This window comes from Rattus norvegicus, chromosome 1 (assembly GCF_036323735.1).
Source record: "Rattus norvegicus strain BN/NHsdMcwi chromosome 1, GRCr8, whole genome shotgun sequence".
Lineage (NCBI taxonomy): Eukaryota > Metazoa > Chordata > Mammalia > Rodentia > Muridae > Rattus > Rattus norvegicus.
The window spans coordinates 104,268,228-104,291,206 of NC_086019.1; the positions used below are offsets into that span (position 1 = coordinate 104,268,228).

Consider the following 22,979-nt stretch of genomic DNA (forward strand, 5'->3'; position numbering starts at 1 on the left):
AGGTGGATGCAAGAGGACCAGGAATTCAAGGCCGTCCTGGGCTACATATGGCCCAGTCCCAAATAATGAACAAGAAACAAGATGGAGAATTAGTGATTTTCATTGTTTAACAAAAACAGGGAGGGAGATATGAAACCAGGTGTGGTGGCACAGACAGGAAACCTCAGCACTTCAGGGGCAGAGGCAGGAAGATCAGGAATTTAAAATGCCCAAGGTTGGGGCTAGAAAGATGGCTCAGTGGGTAAGAGCACTGGATACTCTTTCCGAGGACCAGAGTTCAAGTCCCAGCACCCATATGGCAGCTCACAACTGTCTGCAATTTCAGTTCCAGAGAATCTGACAGCTTCATATGGACATGCATGCAGGCAAAACACCAATGCACATAAAATGAAGTTTTTTTTTTTTTTTAAGATTGGTTTGTTATGTATACAGCGTTCTGTCTGCATGTACACCTGCAGGCCAGAAGAGGGCACCAGAACCCATTACAGATGGTCGTGAGCCACCAGGTGGTTGCTGGGAATTGAACTCAGGACCTCTTGAAGAGGAGCCGGTGCTCTTAACCTCTGAACCATCTCTCCAGCCCCCATAAAGAAAAAGAGGGCCCCAGGCTAGAGGAGGAGAGCTGCTTCTCAGGCCTAGGTGGGATTGTCTACCTACCGCCATGGTGTTGTCGTCAGCAGGGTGTTTAAAATGAAGGAAGCCTGACCATGGTGCTCTGGGCAAGACCTCTGCGAAGTGCAGGAGTCTGAGCCCTCCTGGGTGAGGGGCAGAGGTAAGAGGGGACACTGGCAAGGACAGAGGACGTGGGCCCCGGTGGTACCTGTGTTGTCAGGCATGGTGGCTTGATCCGTGTTCCGCTCTTTCTTCAGGACAATGTTGCCAAACTGGAGGACAGCTGAGACTGTGCGCAGCATGGCTGTGGGGAACAGAGGGCGGTCACAGGGGGGACGCTGGCACCTGCCTTAATCGTGCTGCAGGAAACCCCAAAGTCATGTTCGGTGCCCCAGAGCTCAACGCTCCTCTGTGACCCCAGCTAGGCCTTTGAAACTGCAACAGAACAATACACTCAGCTTCCCTTTCAAGTTTTGAAAAGCGGATGCTGATGCTGTATACACGATTTGAAATGAACCAGATAGGGAGATGGCTGAGTCAGGGAAGTGCTCTCTGAACAAGCATGAGGTCCCGAGATGGGTACAGTGGTACACGTCTGTAACCCCAGGCCTGAGGGGACAGACAGGAAGATCCTGGAAGCTCAGAGGCTAGCCAACCAGCCTAGCCAAAAAGTCAGGTTCCAGGCTCAGTAAGAGAAGCTGTTTCAAAAAATATGGTCAGGGGTTGGGGATTTAGCTCAGTGGTAGAGCGCTTGCCTAGCAAGCGCAAGGCCCTGGGTTCAGTCCCCAGCTCCGAAAAAAAGAAAAAAAAAAAAAAAAAAAAAGGTCACCAGACTTGGCCAAAAGCCCCTTTAACCACAGATCCATTTTCCCAGTCCCACGCCCAACACCTTCCCTGAGCGTTAAGGATTGGAACTCAGGTCCTCGTGCCTGGCAGCAGGTCCTCCTCCCACTAAGCCATCTCCTCAGCCCACTGATTCTGACACACAGAGCTTGTGACCAAAGGCATTAAAGCTGATGCCGCAGTGAAGTGAGTTGTTTTCCGAGTTGGTCACCCAAGCCTCTTTGCTCCAGCGCTGTGCTGGGGGTGTAGTTTACATGACAAGAACTGCTCCACGGTGAAGAGCACTGACTGCTCTTCCAAAGGATCCAAGTTCTGTTCCTAGGACCCATGTCAGGTAGCTCCCAACCACCTGTACACCAGCTCCAGGGGGTCTTACATCTTCTCCTGTCCTCACAGATATGCAGTCCGATGCACACAACACACACACACACACACACACACACACACACACACACACACACACACACACACTCTTTTTAAAAAAAAAAATCCTAAGATAGGGAACAAGTTGATCCCAGAAAGGACGCCAGTCCGAACTGACATGGCTGGGCATCTTGCTTTGACCTTGGCTTGTGTTGTGTGTTTTTGGAGCCAGATCACAATACTCTGCTCTGTGAGTGGCCACAATCGGGGACTCTGAAAGAGAGTGGCTGGAGAGATGACTCAGTGGTTAAGAGCACTGACTGCCCTTCCAGAGGTCCTGAGTTCAATACCCACATGATGGCGCACAACCATCTGTAATGGGATCTGATGCCCTCTTCTGCTGTCTGAAGACAGCTACAGTGTGCCCATATACATAAAATAAATAATTTTTTTTAAAAAAATAGAAGAAACAGGCCCTAAAGAGCTAAAATTCCTCTAGAAAATCCCCTGCTAGAGCTGAGTACCCAGAAACTCTGGCAACTGGAGGGGACAGCCCCCAGAAAGCTGTGCTAAGCCACCTCACGGTTTGATCTGCACATGTGTTTCCTGGCTGGTGGTCTCTGTCTCTCTCACAGAGACACCTTACAGGAGTTGGTTCTCTCCTTCTACTGTGCAGATTTCAGGACTTGAACTCTGGTCTTGTGGCTTGGCTGCAAGCTCCTTTACTTACTGAGCTGTTTTCCTTGCAGAACAGAACAAAGGACTCTTCTGTCCTTCAAATAAATCTATTCCTCTCTCAATTCCTCTTTCCTAGGATTTTGTTGGTTTTTTGTTTGTTTTATTTTGCTTTTTTGATTGTTTGAGACTAGTTTCATACACCTAGACCTTTCTATATAGCTAAGGGTGACCTTGAACTCCTGCCTTTACTTCCCTAGTATTAAGATGACAAGACACCACCGCCAGACCTGACTTAGGAGAACCCAGGCCTTCACCAACTAGGCCCCAGCCCCAGCTTCTATACCTCAGGTTTTTGGTAAGGTGTCCAGCCACCGACGTCAGAGACCTCTGACCACAGCAGGGTTTGGTTTACAAATAAATCTAGGGAGAAAATGCTTAGATTCTGCAAATGCCTTGGCTGTGATCACCTAGTGCACTGATTTTTCATTAGGAATGCTAGGTGCTTTGAGAACAGAGGTTGTGCTGCCCCCTGGAGGACACCCGGGGCACTGTAGAGGAGCAGCTTAGCCTGTGTGTCTAGGGACTATCCCCATCTGTGTTACTACTTATCATAGAAGTGTTTTCTATGGGGAGGGGGCGTGGGGGGAACAGGAGAGGGAGGGAGAGGGGGTAACCACTGTATCACCTGGAAAACTGTTGCTAATTTTTCCCTTTTTTTTTTTTGGTTCTGTTTTTCGGAGCTGGGGACCGAACCCAGGGCCTTGCGCTTCCTAGGTAAGCGCTCTACCACTGAGCTAAATCCCCAGCCCCTTCCCTTTGTTTTTAATTTGTGTTGTATAGCTTATCAGTGCATTATGTGCACACGATGCCCACAGAGGCGAATCCCCCTGGAGTTGTGAGCCTCCATATGGCTGCTGGGTCTCAAACCTGAGTCTTCTGGAAGAGCAGCCAGCGCTCTTAAGGGCTGAGCTGTCTCTCAGCCCCTGACGCTGGTTTGATTCAGAATTCTATCAACACGTTGAGCACGGGCGCGGGGGTCAATGATAGGCTGTGGCAGCTGTGTTTGTGTCGCTTGTCTCCATGGCACCGTTAAGGCACAACACAGCGTGCACTGTTCCCCACTCCAGCTGCTCAGTCTCCAAGGTTTACGTAGTCAACAGACATGGATTATTTTCTCTTCCCTGTACCACGTCCAATCCAAGCACCTGACCTTCAAAAACAGCTCTAGGAGGTGGACCCTGCTACCTGTGATCCTAAGTTGACAGATGGAGAAACAGAGGCACAAAACTCAGCGTCACTGAGTTCATAAGCTGGCAGAGGTAAGACCTCAGCTGAAGCTATGGGAGCTTTCCTGTCCGTCATGCAGTTCCTGTACACAGCACATTAACAGAAACTGGGGTCACACACACGCATGCACACACTGTGATGGTCCATGCTTATCATCCCAGCACTCGGGAGGTGGAGGCAGGAGGATCAGAAATTCAAGACCAGCCTGGGCTGCAGACTCTACCTCAACAACAAAAATCGATCCAAGGCTGGAGAAATGGTTTAGCTGGTGAAGGGCCTGGCCCCCAAGCCTGATTCCCTGAGCTCATTCTCCAGCACCTGCATCATGGAAGGGGAGAAACGACTTCCCAAAGCTGCCCCTACCTCCATGCATACACAAGGGCTAAATAAATCAACGTGGAAAAGAAAAAAAAAAAAACAAAAGAAGGGGTTGGGGATTTAGCTCAGTGGTAGAGCCCTTGCCTAGGAAGCGCAAGGCCCTGGGTTCGGTCCCCAGCTCCGAAAAAAAAAGAACCAAAAAAAAAAAAAAAAAAAAACAAAAAAAACAAAAAAAAAAACAAAAGAAATATCAGACATTTAAACAGAAGCCCAGTAGTCAAAGGTAGGATTTGCTGAATGGAGACTGGAGAGATGGCTCAGTGGTTAAGAGCACTGGCTGCCACCCTTACAGAGGACCAGGGTTCACATTTCTCTAACCACATTGGTGACTCACAAACACCTGTACCTCCAGTTCCAGGGGAACTGGTGCCCTTGGGCATAGCACAGGAGAACATGCAGGCAAAACACCCATACACATAAGACAAAGAAGTCAAAGATGGGGAAAAAATCGTGGAGTGTCCATCTGGGCCTCAGTTTCTCTGGCTGGGCAGTAGGAAGAGACTGGACTCCCAGGTCTCTTATTTGACACTCAGAGTGGAAGATAGTGAGGGCTGGGGCGGACAGGAGTTCCAGGAAGGCTGAGAGTTTTGCAGCTGACAGGAGCAACTCCACACAAGGTCCTGGGTCCTAGAGCTGAGGATTGGTGTGCTAAGAGCCTGAGACAGAGATCACTGCTGCTGAGGGCTGGAAAGGTCTGTGTTGGGCAGTTGACACCCTGAGGGCCTCTCAGGACCAATGCTGGGAGATCTGTCTGTATGACTGGCAAAACTGGGGTGCTATTGGGACCAGGCAGAGCAGGATTTGGGCACTAAGCTCAGCTAACCTGGGGCGACAGCCAGGTCTGCAGAAAACGGGGCCTCAGCATCCCCCTCTGTGACAGAAGCACAGTTGTGGTTCTTTGTGGCTGCCTCATCCATCGTGGGTATAAAAAAAAATAAAACAGAATAATTTACAGTCAGTATGAGGTCACTCTGACCCTGGGATAGACCCATGATCAGGACTCCAAGGACCGCCTCCAGGTGAGATGGGACTGAGTACAGTGGCTCATATCTACAGTTCTGAAAATTGGAAAGCTGAGGCAGGAGGATTGTCATGAGCTTAAGACTCTTACTCATAGGAGAGACTCTCAGGTTCCCTGTGTCTGCTAACTGTTCACCTTACCAGCCTGGCAGTCACAGGGAAAGATACCAAGTGAATATCAGACAGACACACAGAGGTCCTTTATTGTTGGGTCCCAAACGCTGTCTGCTCCAGGCTGCCCTCTGGTATGTCCGTCTACATTTCTGGCTGTGGGCTACAGGGTCCACCACCACTCTACCGTCTCTTGAATAGAGGTGGGACCCAGGCAAGACTTCCTGACCTTCTGTCTCCTCTTTGATCTGAAACAGAGTCTGTGCAAAGACGTTGGGCTCTAGTCCATGCAAATGGAACACAAGGAGACTGTTACATGATCCCATCTGTCTGCCACTCCAATAAAAATATACAAACTTCCTAGAGAGACGGAGAGCAAGTCCAGAGCTAGGGAGCAGAGGACTGGCACCACCCTGTGGATGGTGGCGACGTGGCATCCCTGCAGCTAAAACCAACCGAGGTTTTAGGGTATGGCTGTTGGGTATAGCCCGTGCCTAGAATCTCCCAGTGACGGGCTGAGGATGCCGCTCAGTGGTAGTGCACCTTGCCCAGCATTCAAACCTCAGCACCAAAATACATCAATGAGTTAAGTTAAATGTGCATGGGCAGACAGTGGGAGTCTAGAGCCAGGCTCTGGGAGCTCGGGATGAAGGTGACCGACATGATCCTCTCTCCGGAAGGTGAAAGTGCAGCTGAAGTCGTGGCCCAAGTTCAGGCTGTAAGCACATTCAAACTCTGAAAATTTAGTTTGCAGAATGGAAAACTCCCATCAGCCACTGGACCCACTTCACAGGAGGGTCACATGGGCCATCTGGTATCAAGAGGCTTGGCTGACCATAGACTAGCAGCCTAGGGAATTACAAAACCATGGTTAGGAAATCTGGCCATTGGTGTGGGTGTGGCCGGGAGTGGGTACGTTCAGGTGCTCAGCCCTCTAGATTGAGCCCTGAAGGCAACATGAACTCCTGGGGAGACTCAAACTGTGAGGTGGAGCCCAGTGGACCACACACACCTAGGGGTCTCTGTCTGAGAACCCAGCCCATCCACAAAGGGAGATACCACAACCTCTCAAAAGATGCTGTGGTCCAGCTGGGTAAAGGGGCCAGTGCCTGCCAATTGTCATACTTTGGAAGCTGAGGCAGGAGAATTGCTATAAGCTTGAGGCCTTCCTTAGCTACATAGCCAGTTCCTGGCCAGTTTGGGCTACAGTATGAGACTCTGAAACAAACATGAACATCATCTCTACCACCATCATCATTGTAATAATAATTTAAAGGGTTGTCAATGTAGTTGAGCTGGCAGAGTACCTGGGTAGCAATGTGTGAGGTCCTAGGTTCCATCCCCAACACTACATAGCCAGGCACGTTGGTGCACACCTGTCAGCACTCAGGAGGTAGGAACGGAGGCAGGAGAATTAGGAATTCAAGTCATCCTTGCCTAAATAGGGAGTTCATGGGCAGCTTGGGCAGCAAGTGACCCTGTCTCAGCTTCTGATCTACTCTGCTTTCTGTTGCTGTGATAAAACTTCTGACCAAAAGCAACTTAGGGGAAGAAAGGGTTTACTTGGCCAACACTTCCAGGACACAGTTCATCACTGAGGGAAGTGAGGGCAGAAACTCAAACAGGAAATGAAGCAAAAACCATGGACAAATGCTGCTTACTGCCTTGATCTCCAGCTTATGCCCAGCCTGCTTTCTTACATAGCCAGAAACATAGCCTACCTAGGAATGGCGCCACCCACAGTGGACTGGGTCCTCCGACATTAATTATCAATCATGACAATCCCCTACAGACATGCGCACAGGCCGATCTGACCACATAAGCCTTGAGGTGAAGTCCCTCTTTCCAGGCAGCTCAAAGCTGTGTCAAATTGATAATCCCCAGGGGTTGGGGATTTAGCTCAGTGGTAGAGCGCTTGCCTAGCAAGCACAAGGCCCTGGATTCGATCCCCAGCTCCGAAAAAAAGAAAAGAAAAAAAAAAGAACTAACCCAGACACCCCATCCCTTGTCCACTTGACGCACAGCACTGTGAAATCATCACTTCTCCTTTCCTGTTGTCCCCAAGAGCTCTTCTTACTATTGCAAGATAAAATGTCGAGTGAAACTCAAAGAAGACCCAACTCATTCCTGAAGCTTCAACTTCTCAAACTCACACTTCTCCTGCCCAGGGCCTTTGCACAGCCCATACCAGGATGCTCTTCCTACTGTCCTCACCTCAGGCCTCTGCCCAAGCACCTTTTCTTCCAGGTACCCTTGTCTGGCCTCCCGTGTGGAGCTGTACCCCAACTCCAACCCCCGATTCCCTGCTCTGCACACCCCTCTCTTCTGACCAGGCTCCTAACATTTATATGGCTGGTTGCTCTCACTTCCGTAGTCTCTGTGAAGTGAGGAGGGGAGATCTGCCCACCTCCTCCCTGGAAGAGCTCCAGCCCTTTCTACACAGCAATAGCAATAAAAACTTAAAACAGTAGCCTGGGAGGTGGAGCAGTTCAGGTGAAGACAAAGAGACGGCTAAGTATGCTTATCATAGACACGTGGTGACCTGAGCTCAATCTTCAGAGGAGAAGCATCTCTAGGCTATCCTCTCTCTCACACAGACACAGACACAGACACAGACACAGACACACACACACACACACACACACACTCTTACACACTTGCACTCACACATGCTCACACACACTTTTGCACACTTGTACTCACACATGCTCACACACTAACACATTCATGGACACAGCTCACACACACTTTGCACACTCACACTCAAACACTCACTCTCAAAGACAATCCCAGTCATAGGTAGGAGTGACCCAGGCTCACTCACCAGTGATCTCTTCTGGGAGGAGGCCCAGCACTCGCAGGGACTCCAGGGTCTCCTGGAATAACTCCCGCTCCTGGCCGGGGGATGATGAGGGCCCGTTGGTCAGGAAGCGGTAATGGGAGTAGGGCTCCAGAAGGAGGTCAGCTGTAGACAGAGGGAGTGCTGGGGTCAGCTGTGTCATGACAGGACCTGAGATCTGTTACTGATGGCTGGGTGGGCCTGGGGCAGGCAGGCTAGAGAAGGTGCTCGAGAAGATGTCAGAGCCAGCACCCGGGGACACACATGCTGCCAGAAGCCATGGAGTTGGAACCAGGGTGTCAGGGGACCAACATAGGATCCAGGAGGGACAGACAAAGCTATGGACAGAAGGCAGAGGATTAAGGAGCTACAAAGTCAGACATGTTTGTCTTCTAGCACTCAGGAGACTGAAGCAGGGGACTGCTGGGAATTCCAGACTAGCCTGGGCTACATAGCGAGATCTTGTCTCAAAAAGAAAAAGAGGACTGGAGAGCAGGCTCAACAGTTGAGAGCACTGACTGCTCTTCCAGAGGTCCTGAGTTCAATTCCCAGCAACCACATGGTGGCTCACAACCATCTGTAATGGGAATCTGATGCCCTCTTCTGGTGTGTCTGAAGACAATGACAGTGCACTCACATACATGAAATAAATGAATCTTTAAAAAAAGAAGAGAGGAGACAAGAGAGGGCACAACCTCTGGCATAGCCTCCGAGCGGGCAGGAACCACAGCAGAAGGCAGCTTGCAGGCACCACAGTACACAGTAAGATCAGCTGGAAGCATGGAGTTGTGAGAGGCCACAGCAAGGCAGAGCCACCATAGGGCCAGGAGGAACAGGGGTGCAGGAACCGAGCAGACAGATGCCACGGGCAGGAGCGAAAGCCAGAAGGCAGCTGGAAGCAGAGGGTAGAAAGCAAGGCTTGGGAGGCCAGCACACAGAATCCCAGAATGACAGGAGCCCTGAGCTGTGCAGCTCGGATGCTGGGCTGTCCCCACACATCACAGGGACGGCAGAAGTGGACACAGCACAGCGACTCTGTTCTGGGGCTGCAGCTTCCGGTGAGGGTGTGGAGAGTGGAAGACCTCACTTCTCAACCACCCCAGGGCAAAGCAGGCTGGGAAAGAATGACACTAACCTTTTAGCTGCTCCCCAGCGCCCCCTAGCAGCTGGTAGAAGATATGGAAGCTGCATTCGTCCTTGGCCTGTCTGATGGCCCGGGACTTCTCCAGCAGATCTGGTTGGGGAAAGCGGGTCAAGGAGCCTGCTGCACGTGGTTTCAGTATTTGGGATGCAGATCAGCCTAGACTACATAATGAATTCCGGACCAGCATCTCAAAGATTAATTAATTAATTAAAATAAAAATAATGCGGAGCTGGAGGGATGGATCAGCGGTTAAGTGCAAGCCGTTTGTTTGTTTGTTTGTTTGTTTGTTGTCATTGCTTTTCAGTTTTCCAAGACAGGATTTCTCTATGTAACCTTAGCTGTCCTGGAACTCACTGTGTAGACCAGGCTGGTATTGAACTCAGAGATTCACCTGCCTCTGCCTCTAAACGCTGGGATCGAAGGCGTGCGCCACAGGCTGTTCTTAAACAGAGGATCAGGGTTCGATTCCCAGCATCCACATTGTGTCTCAGAACCATCTGTAACTCTGTCGCAAGAGATCAAATGCTCTTTTCTGGCCTCTGCCAGCACCAGGGACATGGCACACAGACATAGACACAGGCAAAAACACCCACAGAAGGACAGAATAATGTAAACTTAAATCAATGGGAAACTGCAATGAGGCTCAGTGGGTAAAGGTGCTTGCCACTAAGCCCAAAGATCTGAGTTCAGTTCCCAGAACCCACATGGAGAACCGTCTCTTCCACCCTCAGCCTCTCGTTTTGTTAGGTATTTTGAGACAGGGTCTTGAGTGCTGGGATGAGAGGTACACCTTGCTGTTTGCTGCTTCAATGAGGTACATACCATTCCGGGAGAAGGAGATGGGCACCCAGCAAGCAGTGGGGTTGCCCCACCCTGATAACACTGAGCCCTGAAGCTCTCTCTGCCTAGATTTCCTAGAGGAGTTTTCCCTGAAAGTTCCCGTGTTGTTGTTTAGACAGTTAAGCACACCCTCTATAGCCTCACTAAGAAAAAATTCTGGATGTTCACCTGGCTTTCCCAGACCCATCCTCTCCTGAATCTCCCTGGACTCCCATGCCCCCCACTCCATAAAGCACAGACGAGAGTCTGACCACGGGCTGAACAGCACATCAGAAATGCGTGAATGTGACGGTCCAGACAAGCACGCCCTCCCAAGACTGCTCGGTCCCCAGCTGAGCATCACCACAGGGTCCCCTGAAGGACTACCCAGGGGCATCTTTTCTGGGTGAAGGCTCAGAGGGTTGTCCTCCTTGGCTGCTACCCACGACTCCCAGGATTGCTTAGAGGATACAGGTCTCGATGTTTGCTCCCACGATGTAGCCAGCAATATCAAAGTTGATGCGGATGAATTTGCCCTGTTGCAAAAATGGCGCAGGGCTTAAGTCTCCCCAAATCCATACCTCCTCCTTCTACCTCAAGTTCACACCAGCAGTGAGTCCCAAGCAGGGACTCCGCAGGAAATTCGGGTCCAGACAACTTTGCTAAGCCACCAGCAGCTAGGACCCCTTAGACTCGGGGGTTCAGACTCCAGCCTCCTTCCTCAGACCCAGAGATCCTCCAAAGACCTCCTCTCTCAAACCCTAGGCATCCAGACCCCGGTCTCGTCCCTTCTTCCCTATCCCCAAATCGGGCCCCAGTCTTCCAGGCTGCTATATGCACAGCTCCCATACTCACAAATCGGGAAGAGTTGTCGTTCTTCACCGTTTTGGCATTGCCGAAGGCTTCTAGGATGGGGTTGGCTTGAAGAAGCTGCCGCTCTAGCTCCCCCTGCAGGGCATGGGAGACGGTGCATCAGTGAGAAAGGGAGGCTCCCTCTCATGGGGCCTGGGCGTTGGGCTGGCCTTGTCTGGGTGGGGCCTTTTGTATCTGGGTGGAAGAGTCTTGCCTGCCGTGTGTTTAGTGAGGGGAACAGAGAAAATTCTTGGAGCTTTACTGTTGAGTGGAAGTAAAACAACCAAACAAAGGGGAAAAATGTTGCAGAACCAGTCGTGTTCCCATTAGTAAGAAACAAAAGGTTAGAAACTACGGCTCAAACAACATGGTTACTTCTACAGGCACACATGGTAGTAAACACAGGGAGAGACGTCTGCAAGGGTGCACACCGAACTGTCAACCACCGTCTGCTGACAACATGTTTGTTCTGCAGTTCACAGATCCCCATACATTACTTGCAGAAACAAGTTTAGAGAATGTAGCAGAGAATGGCCCTGTTGGGCACCAATGGGAGGAGAAGCCCTTGGTTCTGCCAAGGCTCGATGCCCCAGTGTAGGGGAATGCCAGGCTGGTGAGGCAGGAAGGGGTAGGTGGGGGAACACCGTCATAGAAGCAGAGGGAGGGGGGATGGGGTAGGAGGGTTATGGGCAGGAAACCAGGAAAGGGGGTAACATTTGAAATGTAAATTTAAAAAATCCAATAAAAATTAAAATAAATGGTAGTTTTGTGCTGTGAAGGCAGTTCCTTATGCTGAACTTATTTCTGGCTCCTCTGGTGTCAGAGCCAGGCACACAGTAGGTGCTAATAAATGGTAGCCTGCATGTGTTTTCTCAGTCGACATCAGTCAGTGGCTTTGTCAAATGGACAAAAAAACCAAATGCAGCCCAGCACGGTGGCTCACACCCATAATCCCAGCATTTGGGAATGGGAAGGTAGAGTTGATATAAGTTCAAGACCGGCAGGTGCTACAGAGCCATTTCAGGGCCAGCCTGGGCTATGAAATAAGAGCCTATCCCAGAAAAAATAAATAAATAAAATGAACAAAAAAAAAAAAAGATGATGTGCAAGGTAAGGGTCGTGTGGCTTGGTGCTGTGAAAGCTTGTTCCTCCAGCCTTACTGGGAGGGTGGGGTGGCTTGGGTGTCTGGGTTACTGTGTGATAGCATCTGTGGCCACTCTCTGTCCACATGGCAGGCAGCACAGGCCCAGGCTGCATAGGGTAGGACTGGGGCGTGCACACAGTATGGAGGTAAGGACTTAGTTTTGTGGACACAGTAGGGTTTCTGTGAACAATAGAGGGGCATGACTCTGCAGACAGTATGACTGCACTAAAAGCAGTCATGAAGTCTGGGCATATGAACATAGTGGGGTCAGGCTGAGTGGTGGTAGAGAGCCCTGCTTTGTAAACGTGAATACTGGGGTGTGGGGGAGCAATTACAGGCACATAGTAGGACTGTACTAAGTGTCAGCATGGGGCCTAGGCATGTGAACACAGTAGAGCTGGTATGAATGGCAGCAGGCTTGGCCACATGTACTGTGTTAAATGCCAGCATAAGGCCTGAACATGTGCACAACAGCAGGCCTGGCACAACATGGGAGAGCTGTCCTTGCTGGCAGGGAGGCCGAACTGAATAGCAGTATGGGGCCTGTGTCCGTACACATGTCAGTGCTGCCATGAACAGCAGGGTAAGTGGGGATGTGTGTATGTGAGGGACTTTCTATGGGCTTGCTTGAACACAGTGGGGCTGAAGGGCAGCAGGAGAGGACCTTGGCTTTGTGCCTACAGTAGGTGTGAGCTAGATGGCCATGTGGTCCTGGCATGTGCATGGTAGAACTGTCAACAGTGGCTTTGTGGGTCTCTGTGGGCTGGTGTGCCATTCTCAGACTGTGTCTCCTGGAAGGCTGTGGGCTGGTGGCCCCAAGTGACCCTGGGTGACCCTGGGGTGGCAAGGGGATTTCCTGCTACTCACATAAGACATGGTGCTGACGGAGGCCTGAGGAAGTCACAGGACACGACACACGAACCAGGACACGGCACATGGAACATGGACAGACATGTAGGTGAACTGGAGGCCTCAGGGCAGAGCTGGGGCTGAGGGGCTAGGACCTCGGGGATTACGCACCAGGCTTAAATCTCACTGTACCACCTCCCTCTGCCCCCACCCCCGTCAGGACTCACCCACCATGGCTGGGGCTTCCTGTGAATGTTGTTGGGGTAACCACTCCCTGAGACTACAGGGGTTACCTCTACTGCCCTCCAAACCTAGACACACCAGGCCTCAGAATGAAGCATGTGCGATGTGCCAAGCACTGCCCTCCAACCGACAGGGCTAAGAGCCAGCCTCACATCGCCAGCCTGCTCACTCCTGCCTTCAGGACGAGCACACAGGAGGTCCCAGCTAGCACAGGGAGACATAGGCCCCTGCACCAACTGTGAATGTGGAGTGCAGCCCAAGATAAAAGATGCTGCTGGTGACAAGTCTGGAGTGGGCCGAGGCTCTGTGGCTTACAGGGACACCAGGTTCCTTCCTGCCCTTTGGAGATGATGCCACATGGGCCAGGTACTGGATGACCTTCTTGGTGTTCTCCGTCTTCCCAGCTCCAGACTCTCCCCTGTGGAGGGAGTAAGGGGAGGTCGGGTGGGCAGGGAGACCAGGCAGCCCCTGCCCACACACTTATGGAAAGCCACGTCCCCTGGTGCTCTGCCAGCTTACCCAATGCCACACCCACTGGTATACCCTTCCCATTTGTGCAGAGCCATATTCTATGGAAGCCTCTGACTTGGGAGCCCTTTAGGATAACTCACGTGCAGAGAATGGACTGATCCTCACGATCTGTAGAGGACAGAAGGGATTGACATGTCACCTAGACAATCTCGAAGTTTCCTGGCCCCTTTGCATCTCACCATCGTTCCAGAATCATAAGGTAATGGCAGAGTTGTAATGTACAACTCTCCTGTGTTCAGACACCCTCTCCTCACCAAACCTCCCTGAGTGGCCCTACAGAAGCAGCCGTCCCTCTCTGAACCTTGGTTTCCTCGTCAGTGGAACCCAAATTACATAGACACAATTCACCTCTCAACTTCAATTTGAGCCCCTACTGTGCACCACCTCAGGCTAGGCACTGCAGACTCAAGAATTGGAAAGTGAGCAGTGAGCTGGACAGTGGTGGTGCACACCTTTAATCCCAGCACCCAGGAGGCAGAGGCAGCTGGATCTCTGAGTTCGAGTCTAGTCTGGTCTACAGAGTGTATTCCAGGACAGCCAGAGCTACGCAGAGAAACCCTGTCTCAAAAACAAAAACAAAAAAAAATTGGACGTCTAGGTTAGACTATTCTGACTGCCACCCTGGGCATAGTGCCACCATCTCATTACATACTCTGACCACCTACTAAGTGCTAGGTCCTATTATCAGCACAGAAAAGAACACTGAATAAGAGCTAAGGCAGTGACTAGAGGATGGGGAGCCTCCAGTTCTTCTCAAAGGAAGGGACATTCAGGGCACAGACTCTGGAAATCCTTAGGACACACGATAGTTGCCTTCGGTGTGACTCCAGAGTGAGCATCCACATTTGTGTGCCACATGGACCTTATTAATGAATCTTACACACATTAGATCTGAACCAACTTTGTGGTCCAGTCTCCTCTCTTGTGACCCTGGACCTGATTTGCTTTGTACCTCCATTTACTTTGTACCTCCATGGGTTCAACACGGCTCTTTGTCTAACAAGGCTGTAGTCAGAGTCTGGGAATGTTTAAAACACAATATGAACTAGAGGGATTGCTCAGTGGCTGCTATTACAGAGGGCCCAGGTTCAATTCCCAGCACCCACACAATCGCTCACAACTTTAGTTCCAGGGGGTCCAATGCCCTCTTCTGGTCCTAGCAGGCATCGTGTCAGGCATATAACTGATGCACTGACACACATGCAGGAAAAACACTCATTCCCAAAAAGATGAAATGTATACATCTTAAAAAGAAAAACAAACAAGAATTACATGGCTCAGTGGGTAAAGGCAGCTGCTACCAAGCCCGATGGCCCAGGACCTAGCTGATGGTGACACAGTACACACAGCCCCCGCAGGCCCTCACTTAGCATGCACAAAGCCCTGGACTCTGTTCTCAGTATCACACAGACCAGGTACTGTCCACACCTATTATCCCAACTCTCAGGAGATAGAGGCAGAATCTGGAGTTCAAAGTCATCCTCAACTACAAAGGAGTTAGGGACCAGCCTGGGCTACATGAGGCCATCTCAAAAATACAAACGTCCAACACAATACCCAGCGCAGAGTGAAAATGGGAAGCAGTGGCCAGGACCCTGGGTTCAAGTCCTACCTCAGCACCTACCCTTCAGTGTGGCCACGGGCAGTAACTGTACTGCCTCAGTTTCCCCTTCTGGAAGTGAGTGCTAAGAAAAGAAACTATACCACAGAACTATTATGAGGTTAAACAATGTAGCCAAGAGACTGTTATCCTAGAGACTTCTACACCTTGCACGGAAACGGACTGACCTTGACTGACCCAGTGGCATCGCCAGCTGACCTACAGACAGTGCCTCACCACAATAGCAGAAGCTTGTCCAGAGACTGACCCTCAGGGCTGACCACACGACCCAGCACAGTCAGGCGCCTTCGCATGGTCAAACACCAAAGGCGAGGCGGTTTGCCTTGGATGAATCAGAAATTAACAACAGAAAGATAGGACGAGGGGCCAGGGAGATGCTTAGCTGATCAAGTGCTGCAAATCCTGAGGACCTGCATTCAAGTCCCAGCACCCCACGTGAAAGGCTGGGCATGGAGGGCTGGGCATGGTGAGGCACACTTTTATCCCCATGCTGTGGGGGCAGAGACCGGTGGACTGTAGGGGCTCGATGGCCAGCTAGTCCAGCTATCTGGTAACTTCCAGTTCAGAGGATAACCTAGGGAAGGCCACCTGAGTTCAGTTCCTAGCACCCCCATCAGGTGGCTCACACCGGCCTGAAACTTCAGCTCCAGGGGATCTGATGCCCTCTTCTGATTCCCATGGGCACCGCACTCCCATACGCTTGCCCGCCACATTCACATACACATATACCTAATTCTGAAAAAAGCTAAAAACAAACAAACAAACAAACAAAAAAAAAAAACAAGGAAGGAATGAGGTCACATAGCCTGACCCATTATCACTTGTGATCCTACACGATTGTCTACTGGGAAGCAGATGCGCCGTGTCATACACTTGCTGTCTCTCTGGAAAACCTCCACAGAAGACCTGGATCCTCACCCACCTTCCATTGTATCATCAAGCTCTTATTCAAACCTGGCCCACCTCCCAGCAGCACCCGGTGCCCACCCCGGTCCTCCTACAGAGCTGACCATACACTCACCCTGAAGCATGCTGCGGTACGCGCCCTCGGTCACGGCATAGATGTGAGGTGGCACCTCGTGGCGCTTCTTGCCCCGGTACATTTCAACAATGGCCTCCGTGTAGATAGGCAGCTGCTTGTACGGGTTAATGACCACACAGAAGAGGCCAGAGTAGGTCTATGGCAGGCAAGAGGGGAGAGTGTGTCAGGTGGCTGCCCTCAGTGAGGGCAGAGCTGTGGTGTGCAGCTGGGTAACCTGTAGAAGGCACCGGGCATATCTACACGCCGACAACATAACGCTACTTTGGTCTCTTGGTGTTTTGTTTGCTTTGGTTTACAAAAGGTCTTCCTACATAGCCTTGGTTGGAATGAAACTCACGGGAATCCTCCTGCCTCTGCCTCCCCAGGGCTGGGATTATGGGCGTGTGTCACGATGCCTGCATGCATGTCTGCCATAGGCACACATTACCCACGGAGACCAGAAGAAAGCAGTGGACCTCCCGGCTGGAGTTACAGGTGGTTGTGAGCTGCCGGGTGGTGCTGGAGGTTGAAGACGGTGCTTTGGACGAACAAGCAATCTCTGCTGCTAAGCCGTCTCTGTGGCCACTTGTTGGTGTTTTTGTTTGTTTGAGGCAAGACTCGAAATTACAGCAATCCTCCTGCCTCCATCTCCTGAGCAAGGGGATTACAGGTACAAACCATTCTGCCCAGCGTGAATGTTACCAACACGGCTAAGCTAACGGTAGACCTTCCCAGATGGTATGGAGGTTTCCACGGGTGAAGATTCACCACAGAGGTACATGAGGCCGGGAGGGGAGCCTCAGGTACAGGCCTCTGGCTTACCAGATGGACATGGAAGGAAGACCCGTGACCATCTGTTAAAGCCTCGAGGCTAGAAAGGAAGCTCTGGAGGCAACAGTGTGAGCCTATAACCCACCATTCGGGAACCTGAAGCAGGAGGACTGCTATGAGTTCTAGGCCAGCCTGAGCTACAGAATCAGAGCCTATCTTACAGAAACAGAAGGCTGGAGGTGTAGCTCAATCGGCAGACCTGGCACACACACCCCTGGGTTCCATTCCCAGCACCCCATGTGCCTCAGACACTCATCGTCCCAGCACCCAGGAGGTGGAGTCAGAAATATCAGGACATCTGACTATATATGGAGTTTGAGGCTAGCCTGGGCTACATGAAACCCTGTAGGCCTGTTTTCTCAAAAAATCAAAGAAATAAACAAGAGCCGAAGCAGGAGGATTGTTGTCAGCTTGAGATTCTGCTGAACTCACAAGGGTTGTCAAGATCAACAGGAAACACTCACCATCCACAGAGGTGGCTAGATAGCCAAGGACTAGTTAGTCCTTTAGCTAAGTCAGCCCAACAACTAACTAGCCTAAAGCACTAGAGACAGACAGCTGAACTAGTGAAAGCTCACTACTCAGGGCTATAGCTGCTTATTAGTTAAGCCAGTCAGCCGGTTGCTGGCTCTCTAGTGGGTACTTGCTCTCCCCTCCCACCTGGCTGCAGTGGGGTGTAGCCACCAGGCTGCTTGGTATTACCTCCTCATAGAGGGGGCGGGGCAGCTGGCCACAAGCGGGAGAACCGGTCAGCCTAGTATCTGTCTCCCTAGTCTCCCAGGCTGCTCCCACTGGGCTCTCAGAGGTCTCAGGGTGGGGCGGCTGGACCACATTCCCTGGGAGGGTATCTCATGGCCGCTGGCGCCAGAGCCCACTCCCCATGCCAGCCCCTCGGGCCAGACACAGCTTGGGTAACACCCAAGATGGAAACTCTAGCTGGCCAACAGGGCCAGGGGAAAAGGGAAGCGGCCGCAGTTCCTAGAGGGTCCCTGGAAAGTTCTGGAAGAGCTGCCTAGCCCAGAGGGCTCTGGAGACGGGCCTCCTCCGCCCCGCACTCCACACCCCCACGCACAGTTTGAGGACATTCCCTTGTCTTGCTTCCTCTGGAAGAGGTAGACAGCCTGCCTCATTACAAAGGCCCAGGGATTAAAGGGAGACTGAATACAGAGCCAGCCAAGGTGGCCCCGCCCCACTCTCCAAACAGCAGGCTGGGATGCTCGGGTTACAGTCCCACCTAGGAGCCAAAGCTGGCCCGGCTTTAACTGTCTAGGGTTGGAAGCCAGAGGCTGAGGTTCCCAGCTGTGTGCAACTTCCAGGAAGGACTGACCCCCTTAACGACTCAGTGACAACCAGGTCTGGTAAGCATAGGCCTGCCATCATCGTTTCTCTGGAGGCTGAGGCATAAGGATCAGAAGGCTACCAAAGACAGCCTAGTGAGAATTTGTCTCAAAGTGAAAAGAGACGTAAGGATATAGTTTAGCAGTTAGAGCCCCTGCCTAGAATCATCCAGTAAGGGGCTGGGGGCGTGGCTCAGTGGGAGAGCCCCAGCCTAGAATCCCCCAGTGAGGGGCTGGGGGTATGGCTCAGTGGGAGAGCCCCAGCCTAGAATCCCCCAGTGAGGGGCTGGGGGTATGGCTCAGTGGTAGAACCCCTGGCTAGAATCCCCCAGTGAGGGGCTGGGGGTATGGCTCAGTGGGAGAGCCCCAGCCTAGAATCCCCCAGTGAGGGGCTGGGGGTATGGCTCAGTGGTAGAACCCCTGGCTAGAATCCCCCAGTGAGGGGCTGGGGGTATGGCTCAGTGGGAGAGCCCCAGCCTAGAATCCCCCAGTGAGGGGCTGGGGGTATGGCTCAGTGGTAGAACCCCTGGCTAGAATCCCCCAGTGAGGGGCTGAGGGTGTGGGTCACCATGAACAAATTTGGTACCAATACAGTAGGGGAGAAAAGCCTGGACAACAGGGTTTGCCCCTTCTTCCTAGCAGGGCTCTAACACACTGTTCCATGTCCCATGGAGCAGAGAGCTCCTTACATAGTCATTAACTCCAGCCCTCTTCCTTCTACCTCTATAGTCCCACTGAAGGAACCAATTCCCTTATTAAGTCAAGGTCTCTGGGGACCTCAGCTTCCACTGCTCTCCCTGACATCAGTTAGCCAGTCAGTGAACACATGTCATGCACTGGACATCAGACAGGAACTGAGCCTGAATCTTGGTCGACCTGAGCAAGGAGTCTCTCTAGGTATCACTGTCTCCATCGATGGGGACAAGAACTGTGCTTCCTACCTGATATGGCTGTCCCAAGTTAATGTGGCTTACTGAGAACTCATCATTGTTGAGACCCTGCAACATGGCGCTTGTTTGCACGACAGTATTACCAGCTTCTGCTAGGCCAAGCTGAGGGGAAAAGGAGAGGTGGGTCCCTACCTCACAGCCTATGTACATGGCTTGGGGCACCGGGGTTTAGGGGAGGGGGCGGCAACAAGATTCCTTAGGAAAAGAACTCAGAACTGTGCCTAGCAGCGGAAGCTCTGTGTATCCAGGCCAATGGTTATTATCAGGGCTGGATGGGCTTCCACGGATTCCTCAGTGGCTGTAGGCCCTGGTCCCGGGTCACTTAATATTCTGGAATGTCGGGTGACATCAACAGTCCCCAGCCAAGAAGCCAGCCAAGAACTCAACAATGGCACTCAGAGCAGTGCCCAGTACAACATAAGTACTTAATAAATATTTACCAGTGGTTCTCAGTTTTTTTTTTTTCATTATGGTTAACATTCTTTGTTAAACTCTATAATCCAGTTTGCTCTCTCTTAAATGGAGTTAATCACACCTTGGCTGTCCACGAGATACACCCTGCAAGCTTATTTAGAAGAAAAGATGGGGAAAAAAAACCCCCTAAAACCTATGTTCATGTCATGTTCACCATCACCCCAGAGTTCAATGTTGGTGGTGCTGGTCTGAAGCTGCCGGCAGACACTCTAAAGGACCTCCCCAAATGGTTCTAACATGAAGCCAGGATGCGGAACCACTTCTGGTGTTAAACAACTTCCGTATACCACCTAAGTGGTGTGCAGACATCAAAAATGGATCAGAGCTTGGCAGACCTAGATATCAACCTAGATATCATCAGTCTCATCACACTATTTTGCTTTATTCTGTTGTTTTGAAATAGTATAGCCAGCTAGCCTCAAAGTCAAGAGTCCTCTTCCAGGAGGTAGTGAGATGGCTCAACTAGTAAAGATGTTTACTACCGAACCTGAGGAGGACCTGAGTGTGAACCCTAGAACACATGAGGTTAAAAGAACAGAACCAATACAGCAAGTGTACTCTGACCTTACGCCCCTACTCCCAAGTAAGTAAATGTTACCATTTTAAAAAGATCCTCCTCTCTTCTCCATGCCTAGTTATATGATGGTTTTTATTTTCATTTCTTCCTTTTGATTATTAGTTAAACAGCGGCCATTGCCTTGCTGAAGAGAATTAGATGAACTAATGGGATTCATATAGGCTTAGTATCAATTAATTCTCACTCTTTATTATTACAAAGTAACAAAGGTACCCTCATATAGGACACTCCAGTCAGGTGGAAGCAGGCTCCAGTCATCCAATAAGATGTAAGTTGGGGGGTTGGGGATTTAGCTCAGTGGTAGAGCGCTTGCCTAGGAAGCGCAAGGCCCTGGGTTCGGTCCCCAGCTCCGAAAAAAAGAACCAAAAAAAAAAAAAAAAAAAAAAAAAAAAGATGTAAGTTGGGCCAGTCTTAAGGTTGCAAGACTGTTATTGAAGCTACTCTTAGGGATGAGGCAGCAGAAGCCCAAGTTAGTGGCCAGCTGTAGTTAAGAGGGAAATCACATCTCAAGGCAAACAAACAAAGTGGGCTAAAGAAGTCGCTCAGATATAGAGGAACTGCCTAGAATTGCCTTAGGCTAGGACTCAGTGGTAGACCCCTTGCCTAGGATCTCTCAGTGAGAGGATGGGGCTGTATAGCTCAGAATCCTCTTATCAGGGGCTAGGGCTCAGTAGTGGAGCCCTTGCCTAACATCCCTCAGTCAGGTGCTGAGTCGTGGCTCAGTATTAGAGCACCTGCCTAGAATCCTCCAGTGAGGGGCTGGGGGCGTGGTTCAATGGTAGAGCACCTGTCTAACCCCACCTCCCGTCCCATTCCATAAAAAATAAAGCATTACAACTTTTCACTAGTTGGAGAACAGTCACAGGACATAAGGCAGATATTCTAGATCACTCCCTCCTAATTCAGGTCAGGTTGGTGACACCTGGCACCCCACCCCGGGGAACGTCACTCACATAAATGAGCCCAGAGTAGTAGCGCTCTCGCAGATTGTGCAGGACCGAGGCCTCGTTGAGGCAGGTGAGCTCAGCCATATCTTCTGCCTTGCTGAACTTGGGTGGGTTCATGCGCTGGATCTGGTCCCTGGGCAGCCGCAGGCGCCGCCCACTCTCCGCCAGCTCCACTTCTGCCTCCTCCTCCCCTTCATCCCGCAGGGCTGCTGCCTCGAACCCATGCAGTTCCGAGGGCACCCACACCATGCGCCGTGCTGTCCACTCCACCTGTGGCCCTCCAGGGCCACCTACATTTGGCGTCCGGGGCGCGAACAGGAATGGCTGGGCTGCCTCAGGCACCGGGCCTGGCCTGGAGGCCACCTTCCTCCCAGGCACGGACAAGGTCACTGTGGCCATGGTCTGTGGGAAGAGAGTGGACACATCAATTGGGACTGTCCCCTAATTTCTTTGCTTTTGTAACACTAGGGCTTAAATCTCTCCTGCATGCTAGAGAAACACTGTACTCTGAGGCATGTCCCTAGACCTTTTTCTTTTCTTTGTGGTTTTGTTTTTCTGGGACAAGAGATAGCTCTGGCTGTCCTGGAACTTGCTCTTTAGACCAGGCTGGCCTTGATCTCAGAGATCCAGCTGCCTCTGCCTCCTGAGTACTGGGAATAAAGGTGACCTTTGACTTTTTATTTTAAAATAAGGTCTTGCTAAATCGATTCGGGATGGCCTTGAACTTACAACCCCACCCTGCCTGAGAGTAGGTGGGATGATAAAACTGTGCCAACTGGCCCAGCTTTACTTTTATTTATTTTTTTTTCTTTTTTCTCTTTTTTCTTTTTTTCGGAGCTGGGGACCGAACCCAGGGCCTTGCGCTTGCTGGGCAAGCGCTCTACCGCTGAGCTAAATCCCCAACCCCCCAGCTTTACTTTTAAAAAATGCATTTAAACCAGGTGTGGTGGCCCATGCCTTAAATCCTAGCACTCAGGAGGCAGAGGCAGGCAGACCTGAGTTAAGGCCAGATTGGTGGACAGAGTGAGTTCTAGGGCAGTCAGAGCTACACAGAGAAACCTGTCTTGAAAACCAAAAATACATAATACATACATACATACATACATACATACATACATACATACATACATACATACATTTATTTTAAAAATCACTTATGCAGCTGGAGAGAGATCATAGCAGTTGAAAGCATGTACTGCACGTTCAGAGGACCTGAGTTTTGTTCCCAGCACCTGTATTCCCAGTTCACAACTGCCTGTAATTCCAGCTCCTGGATGTCCTGTGCTTCTAGCTTCCATAGGTACTTGTACCTACACATAACCCCCAATACACATAATTTAGAGTAATTTAAATAAATCTTCTTGTAAATGATTTATTATTTGTGTGCATGTGTGTGTGCCTGGGTGAGTTTATATGTACCACATGTATGCAAGTTCCCACAGTGGCCAGAAGGTGGCAGCAGCTCCCTGGACCTGGACTAATGTGTTGTGGTTGCAGTTCTCTGCAAG

At 50.9% G+C, this 22,979-nt stretch overlaps 1 protein-coding gene across 4 annotated transcripts in view; it reads right to left on the reverse strand.

Annotated features, from left to right (window-relative positions):
• Window positions 1-22,979, reverse strand: part of Myh14 (myosin heavy chain 14) — a 62,592-nt gene that overhangs the window by 35,450 nt on the left and 4,163 nt on the right. For 2 of the 4 annotated variants that reach the window (XM_006229056.5, NM_001100690.1), the window contains 10 exons: window positions 21,478-21,873; window positions 16,356-16,512; window positions 13,794-13,821; window positions 13,498-13,600; window positions 12,958-12,981; window positions 10,950-11,042; window positions 10,567-10,630; window positions 9,267-9,365; window positions 8,117-8,257; window positions 821-916 (listed from right to left, as the gene is read on the reverse strand). In XM_006229056.5, the coding sequence (XP_006229118.1) occupies window positions 821-916; window positions 8,117-8,257; window positions 9,267-9,365; window positions 10,567-10,630; window positions 10,950-11,042; window positions 12,958-12,981; window positions 13,498-13,600; window positions 13,794-13,821; window positions 16,356-16,512; window positions 21,478-21,870 (1,198 nt within the window). In that variant the 5' untranslated portion in view covers window positions 21,871-21,873. The remainder of the gene's footprint in view (window positions 1-820; window positions 917-8,116; window positions 8,258-9,266; window positions 9,366-10,566; window positions 10,631-10,949; window positions 11,043-12,957; window positions 12,982-13,497; window positions 13,601-13,793; window positions 13,822-16,355; window positions 16,513-21,477; window positions 21,874-22,979) is intronic. The other 2 variants (XM_006229057.5, XM_063261923.1) reach the window with 1 other exon arrangement.